Raw genomic sequence first — 25,494 nt, forward strand, 5'->3', positions numbered from 1 at the left:
CAAAGGAAACCAAAGCATGAATGAGGTCTGAAATAATAACACTACTGTGCCATATAGAGGGGTGTTTCTCTCCTTTCTTTAATATTTGCAGGAATTATTTTACTCCTGAGAAATTAGTTTTTACTGCAATACTGTTCAAATAGTTTTCCAACTAATTCAAATTGAAAGAATATTTGAATATTCATTTACATTTTGAAAGAAAATTCCAACATGAAAAACCCATGCTCATCTCAGCTCTAGTATGTTGATTGAAATGAGCAAGCTAATACAGAGTTGGGAATTTAATAGTCCTGATAGGTTCTAAATCTAGCCGAGAACAAAGAAAAATTAGGGGGGACTTGATTGAAGTATTTTAAGTCTTGAAAAGAATTGACATAGGATGGGTTTCCACACAGTTTAGGAACTCCAAGTTCTCTCTCCACTGTCATGAATTATGTGACATAGCACAAACATACCACACACAATTCTCACACTATAGGAAGTGCACGTCTAAAACATTGTATGACTTTAAAGGGGATGTAAATCTTCTTCTCAAGCTAAGAAGCCGTACAATTGACCAAATACTCTTTTTTTTTTTTTTTTTTTGCATGGAAACCGTAACTTATGTTTACGAGACTTCAGAAGTGAAAATCCCGCTTGTGACGTAACCTCATGCAACTTTCTACTAATTGAAGGCCGTAGCAAGCAATCCTTGGCCAGGTTTCCGTAGCCGTACCTTTCTGGTTGTGTGGGTTTCCATGTAATTTTTCTTTTAGAAATTCTCCTTCCAAATCCAAATAACCTAATTAATATTAAAATATGTGAGGTTCTATTTAAATGTGAATGTCTGAGTCCAATTTGGCCTTATGTGAGAAATGATTTCATAGAGCTTTCTTAGAGATTAAGTAGCGATGTTCCGAAAAATATATTGTTACACATCCCCACGTGTTGGTACAACTGTTTAAGTAATGTGTCTGTAATTTCTCTTTTCATCGTTAACATCCTGACAACTTTTTACACCTATAAAGTCTGTTTCAAAACTCTTTTCAAAATGGCCTCTCAAGTTCACTGGGGTTTGATATCTGTCCTGTAAATCAGCAGGACAAGCAATTAAAAAAAAAAAAAAAAAAAAAAAAACATAACAAGTGCTCTGGCTTTTCTGTTACATACCATATTATGGATCATTATTGCTGTTACCTGTTTGACAATGAGGGCAATAATCCTTACACTATCAATGCACTAGAGCAGACATTTTGAAAAGAGCTTTGAAACAGACTTTAAAGTTATAAGTGTAAGAAGTTGTCAGGATGTTAACTATTAAAAGAAAAATTTCAGGTACATTATTTAACAACACGTGGGGATGTCTAAGGCTATATTTAAACAGTTGTATTAACACATGGGGATGTGTAAGGCTATATTTAAACAGTTATAGTAACACATGGGGATGTGTAAGGCTATATTTAAACAGTTGTAGTAATGCATGGGAATGTGTAACTCTATATTTAAACAGTTGTAGTAACGCATGGGGATATGTAACTCTATATTTAACAGTTGTAGCAACACGTGGGGACGTGTAAACCTGATACTTACTCTTTATACTGGGTTTCCACCTAGTGCTTAGGTTGTGTTGAAGCACAACAAGTGCACCTTCCTCATTTGGCCACCCAAAAAGTGTAATAAAAAAAGCATGGGAAAGAAAACAAAAACCCAGACATAGCGTTACACAAAAAACAAAAGCATTCCATAAGAAAGTGCTGTGTACTATCCTTGTATTGTTTGCTAAATATTTATTATAAACCTATTATACACGTACATATATAATATGTACAGGTTTTCCTACAGAATCATAGCTTTAGCAAATCTAATCCCTATAGTCTATGAACAGAGCTAAAATAACAGCACTTTAGGTTAATGGTGTAAAAATGATCTAGTCAAAATGTTTACTGCAGTATATTGTTTTAAATATTGGTAATACATCTACAATAGGCTACCCTACTCACCCACATTTCCCACTACATATTAGAAGAAGAAGAAGAAGAAGAAGAAGAAGAAGAAGAAGAAGAAGAAGAAGAAGAAGAAGAAGAACGGTACTATACCAGTAGTCCTTATCAATTCAACACACATTTCTCAGTAGATGCTAATCCACCCAGGACTTTTTGGAGCTTTGTTCTGTAAGTCTTGCAGCAACCTGATGTTAAACCCATATATGTCTTTTTGAAAAAATTTGTGGGAGCAACAGCTTTTTTTTATGTTTTTGTTCTTTTAATACAAATCTTGTTTAGTGAATTAGGTTTAAGAGACTTTACTTTAACTCCATATTCGCACAAGCCTGGTGCTGTTGATACAGAAACATTTAAATATAACGTCCCATATTTTAATATTCATTACGTTATTTCCCTTTGGAAGGAGAATTTCTCTGGCTAAAAGAAAACTACATGGAAACCCACGCTACCAGAAATTACTACCAAAATAGAGTGAGAAAAAGGTGAGACTTATTTTTCTTTTTCCATGGAAACCTGGCCATAGTTAACCCTAACTTATTAAAAAAGCATATTAAAATAAAGTTGTAATATGGAAATGTCTGGGACATTTCAAGAGACTTTCAACAGATCCTCTCCAACTGTCTTGCAAGCTGTCAATCAAACGTGGCTTGCACATGATTCATTGTGTGAGTGGATGATCCCACCCAAATGTTGCATCACAATGACTATTTTGTTTTGATTGGCTAAAGGCTGCGGCATTTAAAAAAAAAATAGCCTATTTGACCTAAACTTAAACACCTGCCTTTGGATGCACAGTTGACGTTTATTATTATTTTGTTTATAAATGTACTTAAACTTGGCATTAACATAGGCGCAGATTTGGGTGGGTATGTGTGTGAAGTGGGTGGCCCACCCGTGGTTACACCACTGGTTCCAAAACCATGTTTGGTTGTTCACACTTGTGTAGCGTAGGTGGGGCTGGCAGAGTTGAAAGGTCACATTGTCTAATGGATTATGATTCTCCAGACAAGCTAAAAGTAGGTAAAAGCATATTTAGAGAAAAAATAGAATCACTTAATACTGGAGCAACAGTTAAAGTCTCTCGCTATCCTGGCCTGTCCAGTGCTCACCCAGCTATGATGGATGGCTGAGTGCACAGCTTGCTCGAGTTCTATAATAAAAGCAGTAGTGTGTTCCAGTGCACTTTCAGCACAGTAACCACTCAGTGAGCTTCAAGGCTGGGGTAGAAAAAGAGCTCCTGTAAGATGGCATATTGTTCCTCTGAAAAGGAGCCTTTCCAAAAGAAAATCTCAGGTTGGATAGGCACTGCAGAAATCTGCTCATAGCTCACATCAATGACAGAATTTCAATGTGAGGAATGTAGAGGGGAGACAGGACCAGCATTTGTTTAAACTGTTAAGAAAACACCAGATAGAAAATGGCAGAAGAATATAAGAACATTTATAAACAAGAGGTGGCCATTCAGGCCCATCTAAGCTTGTCCGGTTCCGAGTAGGTGATTGCTCTAAAAGAATGTCAAGTGATTCTGTCTCAACATCATCACTAGGTAACCCATTCCATACCATTTTCTATGCAAAGAAGTGTCTCCTTCGCGTCGTCCTATGTCTCCATTTAATTTTCAGTTGTGCCCTCTGGTCCTGCTTTCTGTACTGTACCTAACTATGGTTAGTAGTAGTGCGGTGGCCAACATGGCAAAACAAATATGCACACACTTTTAAAAGCTTAGTTTAGTAGAAAGGCTCGTGAACAAGATTAAGACAGCTGACTGACAGAAATAGCTTAAAGCTGCTGTCGTTTAAAGAGATATGTGTGATTTTTGGGAGTGTCATGACTATATAACTGCAAGCCCTGACGCTTTATTCTGTGTAAGGTGGAACAGAGATGAGAGGATACTAACTAGGCAATGGTAAGTAATTGACTGACTTTCATTGTATTTAATAATTGCTTAAAATGTAATACTACTGTGTTCTCGCCAGTTTGGTGAAGCTTCCTGTTTGACTTTTTAAAGTTCATTCACTGTGAATGTATGCAAGTACATTTATTTATTGTATACTTAAAACATTGTAAATGGTTACATGGGAGATATATTGCTTGGGAGTGTTCCGTCTATAGACAGTTTTCCGTCTTAAAAATATGATTTGAAGGCAACAGGAGCTTAGCCTGATTTTTAATTTTTGCTTGACAGACGCCCTTATGCAGGGTAACCAGTTATTACAATATAACTAAGAGATTACAATACAGGTAAGAAAAAAAAAAATACAGCTTTTTTTGTTTGGGAATTTTTTTTGTTTCTGTTTGTCAAATGAAACGTTTTTTGTGTGCACAGTGTGTTTGTTTCTGTAGGTTGTATGTGTATCTTTGTATTTGTAGTGTATACGTGCAACAACTGTTAAAAACTGAAAAAAATGTTCACCTTGCTTCACTCGGCACCATACATTTTTTCTCTTGGCTACTTTGCCCTGCTCAAACCCTGGGAAGATATTTGATGAATTCAGAGCTTTAATTGATTTAAATCATGTTTGTAATGTAAACTATTTCATGTGATGTCAGACCTTTGGTACTTGCCCGTCCACCCGAAGTTCTGTTCCTAGCTACACCATTTGGAACACTACTGTATTTGTACCAGGAGGATAATATTTTGGTTTCTTTTTTTCTCATCCTCTCTGCTCTGTCAACCCAAAAGAATGCATTGTGATTTCATTTGTAGCTTGTCTGTGAGATATTGGAGTCAAAATGGGCCGATGTGAAGTGGAAAGCAGATTGGGTAACAACCAATAATGACTGTAATCTTTTGCATGTGACCATTTTACCTCTGTGTTGTGAGGTGCCCAGTTGTTTATTTTTTCATGACATGTGCCACTGGCCTAATAGAAAATGAACAAACATTTCCAGCTTTCCACACTCACTAATCTGAGTCAAAACTTCGCAGTTCGCTTGAAAAGCCCTGAAGGGAGACTCTAACAAATGGCATGCTGATAGCCCCTGCTGGGGAGTTCTGTACACATCAGTGTTGGCACTGAGGAAAAAATCTAGACCTTTTATGGATTTATTGAGTTTGAATCATGTGATACATGCTGCACTGTGTTTTCAATTATCTACCACGCTTTTACTGTGACGTTATCTTCACCATGCCATATTCAGCTTGTTAAAATAGAAAGAAGTGCAGTATCACGATATAGTACAAATTACAAAATAACAACACATAATTATAATAATAACAATATCAATAAATAATAATTAAAAAAGGTTACAAAAATAAAAACAGGTGGCGAACACAGTAAATGAATAAGAATGGTAGATAAAACACAAAATTAAAAAAATGAGCAAGTCAAATAGATAAAAACAGTTATATTTGTAAGTCAGGTTAAAATGAACTAATATATTCACGTCACCATTTTCTGTTTCTGTCTTCAACATAGAGTGCAGTCTGTGCCATGATGAGGTAATATGATGTGTACATGACCGAGTGCTCCAATAGACTCAAGAAACTAGCAACCAAACTCCACAACTGAATCCCTCCAGCAAACAGGCTCTCACACATCCCTGCCACCAGCGCTGGATTTTTACTGCCAGGTTCAGTTTGTTAAAAAATTGGACAGTTTATCTTCTGTGGCTCTGCAAAATTACAAAATCAGGAAAAACAATTGTTCTTAATTTTGCTGCAGCAATACAAAGGATGATTAGCTCATAAAACTGTGCTATTTGTTAAATCCACTAGGGGCAGAGTGTTTCAGGGGGCAGGTAGTGGTATTCTCTGATGTACCGTGTATACTTAATGCAAAATAAAATAATGCAAAGTGAATTGAAACAATAAGTAAAGCCTTAGTTAAGATAACTCAGATATTTAATTTCCATTCTCAGATTCTCTTAAGCCAGTACTAAATCTAGAATATATGTGCAGTTTTCTACATCCAAATCTTTAGATTTCAAACTACACCAACCACTTGATATATTGCGGGTGTCGGGGTCCAATATAAATCCGCTATATATTGAGGGCCACGATATAGCGAGAGACCAATAGAAAAACAACAGGCTAACAAATACTGTACAACCACTCCCTCGTTTTATTGGGTGGTCAGGGTCCAGTAAAAATCCTCTACACAACCTGCTTTTTCTCATTTTTCGTATATAAAGCAGCACACCGTTTTAATTTGTATAGCAGAAGGTAATTACTTCTCATTAACTTAAGTCTCCAACTAATTTCGCGAGTCTTCTTTTCTCAAATGCACAAACAAATGCAGTGAAAGAATACATTCCTCAACAACAACATAGGAGGCTTGTTGCTAAGGAGCTGACATCACTGCCTTGTGGCTTTTGCTAGTGCATCGCTGCCACACGTGAACACCTTGTTGGCTAAAATAAAAACCGCTTCAAGCAAGTAGCTATTTAATTTGCTTTGTGTTATTGTGCAATACGTGTGTATATGATAACAGTACGATATAAATGTTATGTTTTTAATTGTTTTGTATATTGTTTGTGATGTGCAGTACGAGATAAAGAGCAGTAATTCTAAGTGCCTATGTATATTGCAGCAAAGGCTTACAGAGTTAACAGTAAAAATGGGGAGCCAACTCCAGGACCGCAATATATATCCGAATCCGAAGTATAGCGAGGGGCGATATGTACATTCAGTGTTCTTGCCTGATTTGCTTTCACTACAGTGTTGGCCTACACAATTATCTGTCTTAGTGTGGAGCAAACTCTAGTGGTACATGACATGCATATCCATTTTATAATACCGTGCTCATAAACCTGTCCTTGAGTGTTACTATAGAAGCAAACAGACATGTACACTTGTACATACATGTGTAAATGTTTTATTAGAGTAACACAATACAATTTATTTACAGGCCCAAAATTCAGTCAATTACAATTAGAAAAACTGAACAGTTTACAAGAAGGTTCACACAGAAAGATCTACATAGTTTGATCTAAAGTTCAGTTACATCAACAACATTTGGTTAAAGTTAGTATAAGCTATTGCACCTAAATACATACCTGATCATTGTTTTGTGAACTGCATAATATAGTAAAATACATCTTCTAAACCTGCTCCTCATAATTGCATATTCTGGTTTATTGTTGGTAGACAAATCCAATTAATAATACAATGAATCTATGGGACTTAGGTCTGGTTGAACCTCCCTCTGTATACTATTTCAGACATTAATTCAGGTCATTAATTCAGGTGAGGTTTTTCCTGTGTGGTGTAGTACTGGAAATCTACAGCAGATGGCAATACCGGGGACTAATGTCCAAACTGATAATCATAAAGACACTATAAAAACTTGAGTTTAAACAGCTGGAACCATGTGGAGGGAGACAGTAGAAGAAGTTGTACACAGTTGGGTTTCTAAATCAAAGAAATACATGGCAGTTCTTCAAAGAGTTTAAGTCCGTGACACTGATTATTGTTGCCTTCAAAGAGTAAGTAGCAGGGTTCGGAAAAAGATACCGTTACACGTCCCCATGTGTTGCTATAACTGTTTAAATAACATACCTGTAACTTGTATTTTCATTGTTAACATCCTTAAACTGTAAAGTCTGCTTCAAAGCTCCTTTCAAAATGTCTGCTCTAGTGCATTGATAGTGTAAGGATTATTACACTTTTTTTTGTTTTCCTGCAGTTATTTAGTCCACTAGAGTGGACATTTTGAAAAGAGCTTTGAAACAGACTTTAAACTTAAAAGTATAAAAAGTTGTCAGGATCTAAACAATAACAAAAAATTACAGGTATGTTATTTAAACAGTTGTAGCAACATGTGGAGATGTATAACACTATATTCTTCAGAACCACATTATATACTCTTTAAGTTAACTTCTCTTTTAAAAAACATCAGTGTGAAGTAATTATTCAGCATGATTTAAAGAGGTGAGAAAATCACAGAAGCCACAGGAGACTTTATTAAAAGTCTCCCGTGTGTATTGTATAACAGGGCTTGAATTTCATTTTTATGTGCTGGGGGGATTTCCCCTTTTGCTTTTGCCATTGCCTGACGTGAAGTTTTAGCATGCAGCAGAAGAAAAAGGTGCTTTTCTTTTAAACCAGCACTCGATTTTTTTTTTTCTGCCTGTTTGTTGCTGTTTTCATGTATGTTTAACTACTGGATAGTTTGTACTGCATGCATGTAACATATCAAATGAAAGGCCACAACATTCCCATTCATATTCTGTAAGTTGTAGCAGGATCAGGCATACTATATGTCGCAGAGATGAGAATATATGTTTAAAAAAAAAAAACTTTTTCCAAAATGATCATGTTTGATCAGTGCTACATATATTGTAAACATAGATGGCTCAGAAAACAAAAAACAAACAAAAAAAAAACAAATAAACACTGGACCATTGAACCTCAATATGAAATGAACGTGGAGGGAGAGCTGAGTTTCTAAGCTTTCCAACGATACTGCCCCTTCAGTCTAGCTGCTACAATGATGGAGCGATAGACTCAAAACGAAACCTAAGCTGTGAACTCTGTCACATGAGAGGCTTAACTTCAAGCGATCTTACTTCTGGCTAGGTGGTCTTTATGGTGCCTGAGTAATATGTGCGTAAGCTGTGGTGCGCTGGTGCCCCAAAATTAAGTTAAAGAGAAAGTCACCACTTGCAAAACAACACCTAGATAGATTTAATATTATCTTTTTTTTTTTCTTCAAAATTGTTTACTTACTACAGTGTACTGAGTTTCTATAATCTTTAAAGACTTACAGATAGCGGCCGAGAATCACGTACGACAGAATAAAGTCTTGCAGCTCTTAAAATATCCAGCACTACTTTTATTTATTTATTTATTTTAACAAGAACTACTCAGAATGCGTCTCATAGTGCTTTCATCACTGAACACCACTTCCTTAGAGATTGTTGTAGTGTTTCAGGCATTCTAAATTGTGTGAAAAATACAGTAGCTTGGTGTCTTAAAATATCAATGCTGGATTTTCCCACACTAAAGATTGTAGATATGCGGGAGCAACTTGGAAAATGCTTGATTCCCGCAATCCCACACTGAAATTGAAGCCCTGGTATAATATAATCAACGTATCTTAAAGTTTCAGGCATACTGTATGACACACACCCTTTAGTAAAGACTATATTGAAAGGCACATTTCACTCATGATGTTTGAACCAGAACGCCACTTCAGTATCAAAAGTGAGGTAGCTTTTTATTTTTTATTTTTTTGCAATAAAATAGCCAGGGCAGGATCATTTTTACCTTTCAGTCTATTAACAAGTTTAACCACCAGAATATGTATTAACTGGTACAGATTTTTTTTTTTACTGTGCTAGATTTAATAAACTAAAGTGAGATGTAACATTTGCATTATAAAGCATTGATTACAAAAATTTGAAAACACCCACAAAATTGTTCCAAACCAGTTCAATGGACAACAGCATTTTTAAACATTGTTACTTATTACCAGCTTAAGCAAGATTATCGCCACCACCACCCTCCTCCTCTCCCAGATCCAGGTGGTTTGACTAAAGAACTAGAAGGGAATAGGAAACTGGAAGCAGCAGAAACTTTAGTTCATCAGAAATTAAATATATGCATATCCTCAATTACAAACGTAAAAACTAAAAATTAATCAAAGGGTCTACAACATAAGAGACAAGTGATACTGTTGCTTGTACTAATGGTATGCTAAAGTCTTCATTAGACTCATTTCAGTACTACTCAATGTTTATTTTATCTGGGACCCACCATGTCACTTGGAAAGTATGTACTGAATGGCCTCCTCTTTGTAACTATCTTGGTATTTTGCACTATTGAATATTCCTAAAACAAAATGCAGGGTCATAATAGCATAGCCCTCAGAATCTGTAGATTATTTGCCCTGTAGCTATACCTTAAATAATGTTTAGGTGATAAAACACCAATTGTAAAAAATGGCTGAATTTAAGGTGGTGCAAAAATCATGGTCACCACTGTGGTCAATGTGCAGGCTTCTAGAACTTATCTCTAAGCATCTTTTTTGTTGTAAACAGAAGCAGGTCTGTTGGTACTAAAGCTAGAGTCATACCTGATCTCCTCTGTGGTTGTATCATGCCTCCTTGTAGTCTGTGGACAGGAATAAACACCAGTCCACGCAGACATATTATAGGAGAAAGAAGGTCTTATTATTTCATGTTCTTCTCTATCCAGTCCTTGAAACTGGCGACTCTTGTGTATGCTGTGTAAAGCCCGGGGGTGCAGGCTTGTTCATATCCCCAGCTCACAAGTCCTAACAGACGCCAGACCACCCCGGATTGCTGCTGCCCGCCTGGAGAGGAGGATGAGGTGGCTCTCACCACAGCAATGCCCCCAGTGTCGGAGGGGCAGATGTTGGAGAAGCCATGAGGGTGTTCCTTGGCGCAGAACATGTTGTCGGAGACACTCACTGAGATTCCATTCTGTGCATACTGACTCTCGCATGCCACGGCGTCACCCAGCTCAATGGCGCCCACACGCACAGTCTCATTCTCGTGACTCAGGATGGACCATCCAGTGACAAAGCCCTGAGGCTCAGTGCCCTCCCCATTGTGGGACCCAGGAAGGCAGGCAGGCTGCACTTTCTCGCTAAGCCGGGCCTTGTCCAGCAGCTTGAGCAACGCCAGGTCCGAGTCCAGTACCAAGGGGTCATAGTTAGGGTGGACCAGGATGGCAGAGATCTACAGGGAAGGAAGTGTGGGAGTTATTGTTTATAATGGACTGGTGGTATTACAGAAAGCAAACTTGACATAAAAGTTACATTTATTAATTTATTTAAGCAGCTGTTGGTGGCAATTTGAAAATAACAGATTTAGCTTTTGAAATAACAACTTAAACAAAATCAGATATTCTTAAAAACAGGAAATGTCCTTCAACTTGTCTTTATAGGTTGCGTACTGGAGACACCACTATCCTTGTGGTGGGAAAATTTCAATGTTGCTACTGCTGTGATTGTTTAAGGTTTCCATGCTCAGGTTTAAATGCTATTACGGGTTATAAGATTTAGATATAATATAATAATAATGTATTATGTACTGGTAGTTGTCTTTGAACATACTTCCTCTTTCTTGCTGCAGGGCAAGCGGCCCCTATAAGGAATGGAAAAATACTGACTACCAGCTAGAAAGTTCTGTTTATTTAGCAACCGCAAGCTGCATCCGTGACAGTTCACAGAAATGTCACCGGCTTAGTCAGAATAGGTATTGTTGCATATGATTGGTCTCATCTTAATCTTCCAAGCTGTTGCTAGCTGCAAATATTGAGTTAAGCTTCTGTGATTGGCTCGCAATAACTGTAGGTTACAAGGTATATATTATGCTTACTGGCTCTGTGTAGTCAGAGTATAGCTTGGTATTCCTAACACCTGCGTATATTAAGTGTGCTCTCGGGTTTGCAAACTATTAAACTTGTTTACTCAATCTTGTTTGTTCTACTGAGTCTCTGTCTTATAAGAGTTTGAGGTGTAAACTTCCACGACATCCTCCAGAGCCTTTTTCTATTTTATTCAGCCTTTTATACCCATTACCCTTGTTAGTTCCACCCTTTGGTTTAACCAAAATAATATTAATATTATTAATAGAAAACATAACTAATTACAAACACATAACTACAGTTTTGCCAAGGAATTTCCTCAATATGCATGCATTGTCCCATGTTTTTTTTTTTCCTTATACTGTTTCACAATTGAAATGCATTATTTAAAGTGTCCATGCAAGTCAATGGAATGTTTTCCGCCCATTATTAAAACATAGCATCATGTGAAAGAAAAAGTGCTCCTTCTAGAGTCCTGCATCGGGTTGGGTACCTGCGAGTCCTGCAGGTAACCCACAAAGCGGGCCGGGTTCGGGTCGGAATGTTAACTTTTTCCCGGTTTATGGTTCGGGTCAAAAAAAAAAAAAAATTCGGGTCAGGCTCAGGTCTAAATTTGAATCCCCAAAAATGTTTTCTGTCCTTTCAGCATACTTGTCTGTAACCCTTCCCCAAATAACATATTAGAAGGTATGTATTTCCTGTAAGAAAGCAATAAGTGATTGAAGAGTAGGTGAATAACAGTTCGAGAAGTAAATTGAAAGTGTGGAATTCATTTAGAATCATAGTGAATGCAAATAATGAACATGTGACTGGATTTGTTGTTTGAAAAACCTGTCATTATGTTTTTGTGTACGACAGCCACAAAACTGGGACATACAGTATCTGTGTGTCAATGTGAGAGCGTGACAGAGTCAGTCGATGTCGGCATTAAGTAAAGCACAAACATGCAGGTTTGGGTCGGGTTGCAGGTCTTATTAAAGCGGGTTGGGTCGTGGTTAAGAAGACAGTGCTGCAGCGGGTTGTGGGTTGGGGTCAGATCCTGTAATAGCGGGTTCGGGTTGGAAGCGGGTCGTAGAAATCAGACTCTGGCTCCTTTCCGCAGAAATGGATCCATTGTATGAATGGATTGCGAGTGATGGACTATTCCTCTATCACGGTGTCACTCAGACATCATATTACATTGTGTTTCATTTTAAGAAACCTTGTAGAAGTTAAACTGCATGTAGAAATGAACTGGAGCATAGCAAATTCTATTCAGTATTAATACATGTGATACAAACAAGTCACAGAAATGTACGATTCAAATACCACACGGGTAGTACTAGAAGATGCCTGCCATGGTAAAGAGCAAGTCATTACAAACGTCTTGCATAGTAAAGTATAATAAAGCATAGTTAAAGCATGCAGTAGGTAAGCACTTAAAGCCCAGAGAACCATGGCAAAGCAAATAAAAAATGATAAAAAATGATTGTCCAGCCCAATCTCCAGACCTGAACCCCATTGAAAACCTCTGGAATGTAATCAAGAGGAAGAAGGATGGTCACAAGCCATCAAACAAAGCCGAGCTGCTTGAATTTTTGCGCCAGGAGTGGCATTAAGTCACCCAACATCAATGTGAAAGACTGGTGGAGAGGATGCCAAGACCCATGAAAGCTGTGCTTGAAAATCAGGGTTATTCCAGCAAATATTGATTTCTGAACTCTTCCTAAGTTAAAACATTAGTATTTTGTTGTTTAAAAATGAATCTGAACTTATTTTCTTTGCATTATTCGAGGTCTGACAACATTGCATCTTTTTTGTTATTTTGACCAGTTGTCATTTTCTGCAAATAAATGCTCTAAATGACAATATTTTTATTTGGAATTTGGGAGAAATGTTGTCAGTAGTTTATAGAATAAAACAAAAATGTTCATTTTACCCAAACACACACCTATAAATAGTAAAACCAGAGAAACTGATAATTTTGCAGTGGTCTCTTAATTTTTTCCAGAGCTGTATATATATATATATATATATATATATATATATATATATATATATATATATATATAATATATATATATATATAGCATGTGTCACAGAGACGGCCGAAGTGGGCGGTGTCTGAACCAGGAAGGAATGAAATACACAAAGACAGAACGGATGATGTGAAATGATGAAGACGCTTGCTTGCGCTGGTTTATTGTAAATAAAAGGTTTAAACAAACAGAAGACAGGACACGGCACTTCACACCAAAATAAATAGACACACAAAATGGACAATACTAGACAAACACGGTGAGCAGATAGATAAACAAGTATCGTGCTGGTCCCACCAGCACACAATAGCAATTGATATTTTAACTCTCCTACTCTCTCTCCCGTTCTCCACTCACCAAACACCCAACCGCGAGTGAATAAAACGTGCATCTATATATACTGTTGTTCTGGGATTCAATTACTAATTAATTATGCACTTGAATCCCAGCACGTGAATTAATTATGTGCAGCCTCGTGCTCACATATTAACTACTTTAAATGTACGTGAAGTGATGTACAATCCCGTGCCTAAATACAAATGTACATTTTAAACACTCGTGTTACAGACCCGTTTATGTCCCGTGTACCAATGACTATACACCAACATTTAACAAACCACACGCAACATAACAGATAATATACACAGGGGCGGGCACTTTGTCACAAGCAGTGACCAAAAACTTTTTCATATATTCTCATTTATATCACATATAGTATGTCTGATCCTGTTGCAACTTACATAATATGAAAGGAGATTTTGTGGCCTTTCGTTTGATATGTTACATGTAGTACAAACATTCCAGCAGTTAAACAAGCATAAATGAAAACAGTGAAAAACAGGCGGGAGATAGTCCTGAGTGTAAAGAATTAAAAAGAAAGAAATGGAGCGCTGGTTAAAAAGAAAAGCACCTTTTTCATCTGCTGCAGCAAAAACTTCATGCCAGGCAATGGCAAAAGCAATGGAGAGTGCTTTGTCTCAGTGATGAACACCTGTTAGGTCTCCTGAAAGCAGCTTTTATATATATATATATATATATATATATATATATATATATATATAGATAGATAGATAGATAGATAGATATAGATAGATAGATTATAGTTTTTTTATATGCAAAACCGCCTTTTCTTTTGCCACCCCTCGCCCGCCTAATATTTTGGAATCACCCCCCCCCCCCCCCCCCACTGGCTGCAGCAGAAATGATTAAACAAAGGGCTACAATCCCAGGGACACAGTGTTAGTTAGATCTTATACAGAAACTTTGTTTTTGTTTCTCAGATCAATTTATATTTCTAGATGACCAACGTTTAATTTTCTGAGGTTGCAAAATCATTGGTGGCACGCATGCTCCTAGAAAAAATGGTTGGTTGTACAAACAACTTTTTTTGTACATATGTGACCAAATTGTTTGCATCATAGAGCCCTGAGACTTAAGCGCATGCACAGTAGAGATAAACATCTTTCAAACAATCAGGGCTTTTACTTTCTTTAAAAAAAATAAGTAGAAACAGCCCTGGGTGTGCAGTTATGTCAGCTATTGTTTATTTTTTTTGTTTATTGCTGTGTTCCCCTCAACCCTGGTCTCTTACCTGCAGTTGCTGCTGGCTCTTGAGCTCCTTGGTGTCACTTTGGTGGTGTTTGCCCACAAGCACACGGATATCAGCTGCCTTGATGACGTTAAGTTTGCCAAGTTCTGTGACACAGTGGGCTGCCACCAGGACACTGCGCTGGTTAATGAGAGCCCCGCTACAGATCAGCTGCCAAGTGTCCTGCTTGATACTCTCGTCCTTGAAGCCCGTGGCGGAGCGCCGATACACGGCTGCCAGCCAGGGCCACTGGGTGTCAGCCAGCTTCTGGAGGTTGAAGTTTGGGAGTTTACCACAAACTAGCGAAGAGGGAAAAAAAAAGAGCTCTCAATTGGAAGACATCAAATACAACTAGCTTGCCAAATACACACAGATCCACAAAATGAAGACATTAACACAAATGCATACTGGCAAACTAATACAGTTTAAACACATGCTGCATACAGAAACATTAAATACAAAAACAAAAACAGAAATTATATATTTCAAGTCCCAAAACTAGACAGAAGTGCATAAACACAAAGATATGCATGCTAACTCTTCAGATTTTAGGTACATTTAGTGTGTCTACACAACTCTCTACAAACTTTCTCAAGGAAGCAGAGTTAGGGAGTTGTATCTTAGTGGTTTAGGGTTTGATTAGGTTAGGATTTACATTAAGATTAGGATAAGAACCAATCCAGACATCCCAGATCAGAGTTTCTGATCACCTGTTTTATTTTTTGCAGCCTCAACAGCCCCCCAGCAGACTTCTTCATGATACTCCCTTCAGCTGTGGGAATAGTATATGTTTTTCTAGTTTCATCATTGCTATGGTCAAGCTTTACTCTTACTGCTTCCCTTTATGTTGCTGTCTATTGGCCTGGTATAATAAAATCTAGAATGGGGCCATCAGTAAGTCTGGCTTGACATTAAACTTGCTGACCACTGCCCTATATCAAAGTTTTAAGAATAGTCATCAAATTGACCAAATCTACCTTTAATCTGTGAGATTTTACACATACAGATTATAGGGTGAGTGCCGGGCCTCATTGCTATCCTCACCTGGAAGGCAGGTGGCATGGCGGCCACTCCACTTGCCCGTTTTGAGGCAGATGCGTCTGGTGCTCCCGGTGTGCTGGTAGAAGGGGGAGGTGCACTCGTACTGCAGCTGGGTGTAGACGTGGTGGAAACCAGGGGCAAGCTCCTCCAGCACAGGCGGGGCCTTGCTTGGGAGGACCTGTTTCTGGTGCTTTGCCAGGGTGGGGGATGAGGAGTAGAGTTTGTGCAAGGGGGTATTCCTACAGGGATCGGAGTGGAGACCATCACAAAAAAACATCTTCAGGTGCAATAAGGGAAAGCCTAAATACTATTATGAACAATAAGATTCAAACACCTATTAGGAGACAGTCAAAAATTCAGTTGGGGGTTCTGTGATCAAATTTCTGTGGAAACTTCATTGTCTCCCTTCTTGTATAAATTGTTTATGCATTTTTCTAAAGATGAACCCATCCCAGCCAGGAAGCAAAGACCTTCAGGAGTGTTGCAACTAATTCCTCATCACAATTGGTTTAGTAGTTTTCCCAACATAACTATTCAAGTGAGGGGAATAAACAAACTCAACAGTAACCCAGAGTCCTATCAGCACCGGAAATATCTAAGCAGTCCCACTGTGGGACTGCATCATCTTAATCTGACAGTTTCTACCTTTTTATTTCATCTTTTGGATCTAAATCCTGTGTTTGATACTACGGATCATTGGTATTCTTTTGATTTGCTTGGAGAGCTACTGCATACATCCCTAACTAGAACTGCTCTTGTCTGGTTTAGCTCCTACATGACCATTGAGAGCAGTCCATTAAGAGCTCAATCCTTGGCCTTTTAGTGTTATCCGCAGATGCCATTGCTATCAGCAGCCACATTTATAGTAGGCTTGGTGCTGATGCCACTGCAGCCACTTTCTGAATACCTCATTTTTGCGAAGACCTGGAATGGATGAATGATAACTGTCTACAACTAAACTGCAGCAACATTTGATGAACTATCAAAATCAAGTGAAAATGACTACAAGTCATTACTCTTGACATACAAGGCCCTGATTTGGCTGAGAAATTGTCAAAGCATGAAATAACAAGGGCGCTCTGTATATCTGAATTACCAAGGACATAATTACGCAAGTCCTCGGATCAATATAATAGTCAAAGAGTACTCTGACATTGGAAATGTCTATTTGTTTACTAAACCAACATTTGTTTGTTTTACATTCAGAAAACAAAAAATACACATGTCGAAAAGTTTTCCAGACAGAAACCTGAAGGGGAGTTGTGGGGCCAAGACCTTCTGTCTCACCAGGTCAGAGACCTTGGGTTCTCGACAAGCTGCAGGAAGAGAACAAACAAAAACAATGAACAAGCCTATATTTTAGTTCATAACAGCCTGCGGTCTGGCCCACTTCTTTCATCACCATTCCTAATTAAACTGAAAAAAACCGTAACCTAACTTGACTTGAACTGAAATATACTATGTCAGGTGGAAATGCAGACAGAAGTTTTTTCGAGCTTAATGTGGAAAAAAGGCACTGGGTGGCGTACCTCTGATACATTGGGGCAGTTTGCCACTCCATGTCCCATCAGGCTGGCAGGTGCGCTGGGCATTTCCACTTAGGCTGTACGAGTTGTTACAGAAGAAGCGGGCGCCGATGGGCTCCCCTCCTGAGCCCAACGCCAGCAGATAAAAGCCATGCAGGGGCCTCCCTGGATCACCACATTGCTTCTTCTCAGGGACTGAAGAAGGAGTCAAGAACACAGGGGGACTTATTTATTATACATTGTGTGCTTAATAAACTGTGCAATACTACACCAAAAAGACCAAAAGTTGTTTCTTAGAGGGGTTGCACCGAATAATTGAGCAGTCGAATAGAAAATCGAGCTGACCTCAGAAACTACTAGATGACTAATCACACCATTTAATTCTTAGCAACAACAGCTAAGAATTACAAGTAAGTTACTCTGTAAATTGCTACAAAAATAACAGCGATATAAGGGTGAAAAAAATGGTTTTCCATCCACTGCAAATTCTAGCGAGTCAAAGGAAATTCCCTGCGACGTAATTTGCATGTGTCGCTATGATTTCAGGTTATTCGCAAGAAATACTCGCGGGATGGTTTTCCATATTATTTTTTTTTAGCAAATATATTCTACCAAGATAAGCTTTCAAAAAAAAAAAAAGAAAATCAATGAACCTTGGCCCTGTTCTGCCTTTGCAGTTCACAAAATGAACAATAAAATGTCATCCTGTATGGGAAAACTGAACCTGCAGTGTGTGTCAAAAATGACGTCAATAAGTGTTGCATGCGTAAAAGGTACTTACACAGGTAAACGTATAAAACCTGCAGCATTGTTTTCACATATTTTCCCATTGGTTTAAAGGTTGCTTATTCTATTTCTGCTCTTTTGTTAGAAGTCTTCCAAGTTTGTGTAGAACAGTGCATGCTATTGGGTGCATACTACTAAACTGCATAAGTAGAAGGAAAAAAAAGTTGTATTATAAAGCCATTTAAAAAGTATGTGTGTGTGTAAAAAGTATGTGTGTATTCTGTGTGTGTTTATATATATATATATATATATATATATATATATATATATATATATATATATATATATATATATATATATATATATATATATATATATATATATAGATAGATAGATAGATAGATAGATAGATATATAGATATATAGATATATAGATATATAATGGACACGCTTAAGAAAAAAGAAGACAATTAAACTTTCAGTGGAGACTTGAGGAGACTAGTAGCGCCAATTCAGCCAATCAAAATAATTACTAAATAAAGAATAAAAAGATAAACAAATTCTGTCATTATTTCTCAGTTTGTGTTATTATTGCATACATCTGAAATTATACAAAATACAAACTTTGAACTTAAAACGTAAACAAATCAAGTGCAGAGACATCATCATATTCGTTCAGTAATTGTAAAAATAACTGTGTTTCTTGTTTGCTCCACGTCTGCCAACTAGTTTTTATCATTAGAGTTGTGCATTATACAGTTTGACGTCACTGGAATTGTGGAGAAGGGCGCTAGGACCGGAAATCCACTCGTTACGGTTTTCCTTGTAAGTGTCTAATAAAATGTCACTACGAGTAAAAAATAAAACCACCTCTAGTGAGCTCGTCATGCGAGAAAAACTTCTTTAAAGTCAACTTAAACCATTTTTTATAGCTTTTGTCATATATTATGTTCTTATTCACATAAGTTTTAACAAGATTAACAGTTGGATGGAAAAAGTCCTATAGTGATGTTTGTGTGAATTCATAATGTAGTAGAAGTGAGCTAGCAATGTCAATATTGTAAATGTATGCAGCTGTTTGAATTAAACGGAAAGTAGTTGTGATGCTAGTGGTTGCAGATGGATAGAAGTGCAGTTGTGGATGTAATTCATTACATATAAATAATATTTTAGAGCAATAATAAATACTTTAAAAAAAATCAAAATAGTTTTAAAATATAGTGTACAAACAACGAAGTGTTACATAACTGTGCTCACACAAATAGAAAACCAGACATGATCAAATACATGATTATTAATATTAATAACTAAAACATTTTTACCTTGACTGTTCGACTGGCAAATAAGTAGTCATTCTACCCCTATTTCTTATATCACTATCAATTTGTATTATTCTTGTCATAGGGCCCTCACAAATTTAGACCACAATCCAATGTAAAGCTCCGTAAATGGCAAATTGGGTATTTAGTGAATACCTTTGACACACTGGGGTTGCGTGCCGCTCCACGTCCCCTCAGGTTGGCAGGTGCGCTGAACATTTCCACTCAGGGTGTAGGAGCTGTTACAGAAGAACTGCACAGCTATGAGGGTGTCTCCTGGGCCAAACACAAGCAGGTGGAAGCCATTCAGAGGCCTCCCGGGGTCAGCACATTGCTTCTTCTCAGGGACTGAACACAGGGAATTAGTGCGGACAGGGCACTTCCGTTTAAACAAACACATAGGATACGATTCAAACTAACACCATAACAACATGTCATCAATATCTAAAGATAAAATAAATCATTAAAATTAATTGAGGCATGGCTTACAGAACATAAAAATTACAAACAAAAAATAAACATACTTAACAGCTGTTAAACAACACATTATACTAATTAAACTACAAAAGGGGGTAACTATCATTGTATCTAGAAAAATAGTTACGTAAATGGTCTGTGCCATGCACATCCATTCATTACATAGGTCTCACATGCAGTTTTGAAAGAAACACATGTTATAGCAATCAAACACCTATAAATACTGTACCTCCAATGTTTTGATTCAAACACAGGCTCCCTTGAGAAAGATATGTACAACATATCGAAACATTGGGCAGCTGGTTCTTTTCTGACATTTCTCGTGTAAATGTCTCGAGTAAAAAAAAAAACTTGCATGGAAATCCCATGATTGAAATTAGAAAGGTAATTTAACGTTATGATGAATAGAAAGACATACTAAATGTTAAGCAGAACAATGCAGTGACTAAGGCAAGATACTTGGAATTTGAAAGGAGTTTTTTTTTTTTTTTTAATTCTGGGCTGCAACTCAATGTAAATTATTTACAGCTGACTTTCTGTAAATGGATAGAGTAACGTCAACATTTGCACTGAACATTAAAAGTAAAACCAGGTATCCTCGTTTTGAATTATTTACAGGTTATTGAATAAACAAAGTAACTTGACATATTCATCTGATGTCAGTACTCGATGGCTAGTTTTAATTAGTAATGTTAAACTATTGTAATGTTGGAATGTATTTTCACTTATTTTGGCCAGGTTATAATATTTACACTGTTAAGATTATTTTATAAATATTATTTGTTAGAATTAAACAGATGTAGGGTATTTAGGGTGCTATATGATAAGTATTATTTTGTTCTGAATACACTACAGCAAAAAAATATTAGTTGGTGGTTTGCGTACTATTATGCTACTGTTGCTTTAATTGGAAGAGATACACGCTGTGACGTTGCTGCTCATTGAATTCTGTATTTAATTCAGTAAACAAACAAAAGGAAAAACTTGTGCCTAAGGAAGAAGGGAATTGAATGAAGAAATCTCATCTTGGACATTGTTTGTACACTTTGTGAACCCAGCTAAACTTTACCAGCTTACACAATATGTTGTCTGCTTGTACACACGCATTTGCCTTTTAGCATAAGGGACCAGAGTTCAGGTAATTGAATACACAAAAATGATGCACCCTGTGTATTCATATAGGAAACTATTCAAAATTTCCATCCCTAATCCTAATAATAAACACCATTAAAGCAATATTCTTAATACAAAATAATAACACTCCTTCTCAGAGTGTTGTCACTTGTGTAGCCTCTCCCAAGTCAGCGCCAATCTTGCTGAGTGCTACTGAACCAACGAGTCCTGAAAAGATTATGAATGGCATTTTTGACCTGAAAACATCCAATCACAAATCAAAAAGCTAGACAATTCGATTGTGTATCTGGGTGTCGATGAGACTGGATATGACGTAAACAAATAAAGCTGCTGTTTTATCTGCAAGTCTGGGAAACTGATGCCAAACAAGGCAGAACATTACCTTCATCTTCATTTTTTTCATAATTACTTTCTTTATGATTTATTGATTTCAGAGCTTTCCTTTTGACTTATTGGTTGCTTAGTTGTAGAAAATCCGATCTGTGAAAGATTTGCCATGTCACAGGAATGAGCACCAACACAGCACTTTGGTACGTAGTCTCACATTCTGACTGTATAACACATATGACGTGCAGAGGGAAAGTTAGGATTAGTTTGTAGTTTTGTTTTCAAAAAATGGTTTGTAAATTCGTTTTCAGCTTTTTGACACACTGGCCATGTGCACTATATATATTATACTAATTAAATGTAACTGGCCCAGTCGGGCCTGTGGTGTTTCATAACTACTGGCCAAACTGCGATCTCTACCAGACCTGGGCCACCGGGCCATGGATAATGTCGAACCCTGCACTGTTTGCATCTGAAATTAAATGTAACAAACAACATTAAACTTAACAAAACTAAACAAACTGAAACTTTTTGTACAGATTTCGGATTGACACGGTGAAGAGTGTGAACCCTTCCACAGACACACATCCAGTACCCCCTTACCGCAGCGTGGTGGCTCAGTGCTCCAGGTACCATCCAGCTGACAAGTGGCCATGGGAGTACCGATGAGGGTGAAGCCGGGGTCACAGCGAAAGGTCACCTGCCCCCCGAATCGGAGGTCATTTCCCTCCCTCATTCCATTGACTGGTACCGGAGGGGTCCTGCACATCACCACTGACAGTTCAGATATTTGAGAAAATCCACTTTATTACAAACACAAGACCATTAGAAACACAGGTTTCAGCAAATAAGACAATGTGCTTTACATGCTACTGTGTATACTCAGGCCAACCAAGAAATGAGACAAGGCCTCCCGATGAGTACATTCCCAGTAGAGTCAGAGATGGATACACTGCGAAGTGGGGTATAAAAGCTACTTATGTGAAGGAAGCACCTCACAATGGGTAAGCAGTAAGTTGCATTAAGACACCTCATTTTTTTGGTGTGGCCTGTAAACTTACGAAGCATGTAAATATTGCCAGAAGTTGGACAGTGTGTCATGACATGCAGAATGCTTGACGCATGGAAAGACTGAATTGTTTCAGACAATAACAGGAAAGCTCTAATCTAGTGGCAGGGCTTGAATTTCATTTTTGTGTGCTGGGGGGATTCCCCTCCTATGCTGCAGCCAATGGGGGGGATTGCAAAAGAAAAGGCTCTGGAAGCAGCCTGTTATGATCAGGAGGAGATAATTGGGCTATGGGCTAGGATAGATAGGGATGCTAATTAAGATGATTAGCTTAGTCATTGCCTCATTTGGCCAGCACCTATAGCCAATGTAATTAACAAGTATCTCTTCCAGCCCAGTCACATAAGAAGGCTGAGCATTCACTAGACAGGGGATCGTTACTGAGGAGAGAAGGAAAAGACTCTAGATCTTTATATATTATATATCTATATATATATATATTATATCTATATATATATATCTAAGCTCAAAGAGCCAGCTGCCAAGGTTCAAGGTTCTCCCCAGGAATTCTATATTAGGGCTGGGACCAATGCATCAAATCGTTGTTTAGCCATCGATTATTGGTAAAAAACAAACAAAAAAAACGCATCTATCGTTCAATAAGTCAATAATAAATATTATAGATATTATATAATATAATATATAATAATTAAAACCCCTCCCCGCGCCCACTACACAGCACTCCCCGCCCACTACACAGCACGTATGGTTGTTTCAGAGTAAAAAAAAAAAAAAAACAAGAGAAGAGACTAGAGGAAGGCTGCATTCAGGATCAGATTTTGCTATTTAAATTTAAATTTAAATTTAAATAATACCGTCAGAAGTTTGGAAGTTTTTTTTTTTTTTTTACAAAATAACAAAATGGAAAGGTAAAATGTGCTGTTTGTGGAGTTTTAATGAGCTTCTGTGGTAATACCACCAACCTGCAGGATCGTTTAGTAAGAAAGCACCCAACAAAATACGACAGTGGGAACACAAGTAAAAAACAAAAGGAAGCAACATCTTTAGTGACAGCTTATTTTAGAAAGAAAGTTGATTCAAAAAGCATCATTGCAAAAGAAATAACAGGCCTGATAGTGAATGTCGTCACACAAGATATCAGACCTGTTAGTATAATAGAGGGCACTGCGATTAAAAAATCTGACTGCGAATCTTGCTCTGGGCTATGAAATGCTCTGTTGAAAAACAATCTCCAAATTCATTACTCTGGATCAAGAACGTGCAAAGGAAAAGGTTTGACAGGATTTAAGCCAGAAGTGTAATTCAGTGTCCATCACTACTGATTTACGGACAAGCATGACACAAGCAGCGTTTTGAACAGTCACCTGCCATTACATAAGCAAAACTGGGAACTCGAGTCAAAAGTATTAGCGACACGAAAATTACACGACATGCACCTGTAAATTTAGGTCAGGACCTTGATGTGGTGAGTGGGCTTTTACCAAAGCTGACCTACAGTATAGGTTTTTGTTTTTTTGTTTTTTCACTAAGTCCTAGATAGCACTCTACAATGGAAATATGTAATCTGATCATGTACTTGTTTTATTGTGAAGAATACAGAAAATAAAGTCTGTTACATTTTTCAACCTGTTGTGTCTTTTTTTGTGAATGTCTTTCTGGTTCTGACTACTACATCTGATACACAACTCACTAAAATGATTGAGTTCAGATTTCTGCTCGCCATGCGGTGCTCTTTAAATGTTCACCAGTAGCAAGGCTGGACAGCTCAGATCTAGATTGACTTCTACTCTAGCACTTACACAAGTCTGACATCCTGTATGCTTAATTAGTCAAGAGCCTGAATTATACACACTAAAGTCAGGGATGATATGTAGTGGTTAACAATCACACTGCTTCTAGTTCCAAATGTGTACTTTTGAGCGTTCAAAGTTATGGAAGAAACATTCGTATTTTACTGCATATAATTTGGCTTCATACATATTTAACAAACGCAAATACAGTATTACTGATAACAAAGGAACTTACTATAGCTAAGTATCAGAAACAACAACCAATCTGCAACTCTGCTTTGAGAAAAGACAAACTCCATTCCAGGATGATGCCAATGATCTGACAAACACTGTAGGAAGTGACAACATATACAATGCGGGTATATTACTTTCTGCAGATTTTAGGACAAGTTAAATGATTAAACTAAGACAGATTTGTTTGCATATTTAGTGCAAGACCATGCATAAGCATTGCGTTGAGATGGGGGAGTGTGATACGAAAATCCACAATAAATCAAGAAGTATTTGAAGACTAATTCAACTGAATGGTTGGAAAGAAGTGGACGTCCCAGGAAGATGACGCCTATAGCATGTAGAATTGTTCGAGCAGCTCACAAAAAAACCATCATTAACAGCAAAGGATTTAAAGAAACATCTGGCATAGCAGTGCATGAAAAAATTGTACAAAGGCATCTAACACAAAGGCTTATACAAGACATAATGTTAACCACATTTGACAACAATTAAATAATAAAAATAAAAACCATCTTGAATGAACTATTTAGTTAAGGGTGTCAATACTTTTATCTGCAACTGCATGTGTAATCATGACAACTCCCCGATTATGATCCATATATAAGCTTAGCAAGACTATATGACTACCCACAAATATTTGTAGAAATTATTACCAGACTATACTTCTAACGTATTGTTATAAGCATTATAAATGAAGCTGTTATACTTTATTTGTCTTACTTTTCAAAAGGTATTTATGACACAACTTAAACCAGCCACATAATATGAAATACAATTCCACTGTTAGATTGCTTGAATCTAATTTTATTAAATATATATATATTATATATATATATATATATCACTTATATATATAATATATATATATATATATAATATATATATAATATATATATATATCATACATATACATATTTTCTATATATATATGTACATGTATAAATACATGTTTTCTATATACAATGTTTATTTGTACTGTAATTAAACAATAATGCATTTTATATTTACTGCAAAGGCTTTTATTT

The 25,494-nt window shown here is 37.1% G+C and overlaps 1 protein-coding gene across 2 annotated transcripts in view; it reads right to left on the reverse strand.

Moving 5' to 3' along the window:
* Positions 1 to 8,837: 8,837 nt before the first annotated feature.
* The window catches only part of LOC121294956 (inactive serine protease PAMR1-like), a 56,609-nt gene continuing 39,952 nt past the window's right edge, over positions 8,838 to 25,494 (reverse strand). For both annotated transcript variants that reach the window (XM_041219208.1, XM_041219209.1), the window contains 7 exons: positions 22,019 to 22,189; positions 19,634 to 19,825; positions 17,436 to 17,627; positions 17,156 to 17,222; positions 15,910 to 16,145; positions 14,869 to 15,164; positions 8,838 to 10,628 (listed from right to left, as the gene is read on the reverse strand). In XM_041219208.1, coding sequence (XP_041075142.1) covers positions 10,098 to 10,628; positions 14,869 to 15,164; positions 15,910 to 16,145; positions 17,156 to 17,222; positions 17,436 to 17,627; positions 19,634 to 19,825; positions 22,019 to 22,189 — 1,685 coding nt within the window. In that variant the 3' untranslated portion in view covers positions 8,838 to 10,097. The remainder of the gene's footprint in view (positions 10,629 to 14,868; positions 15,165 to 15,909; positions 16,146 to 17,155; positions 17,223 to 17,435; positions 17,628 to 19,633; positions 19,826 to 22,018; positions 22,190 to 25,494) is intronic.

Source organism: Polyodon spathula, chromosome 19 (genome assembly GCF_017654505.1).
Source record: "Polyodon spathula isolate WHYD16114869_AA chromosome 19, ASM1765450v1, whole genome shotgun sequence".
Taxonomy (NCBI): domain Eukaryota; kingdom Metazoa; phylum Chordata; class Actinopteri; order Acipenseriformes; family Polyodontidae; genus Polyodon; species Polyodon spathula.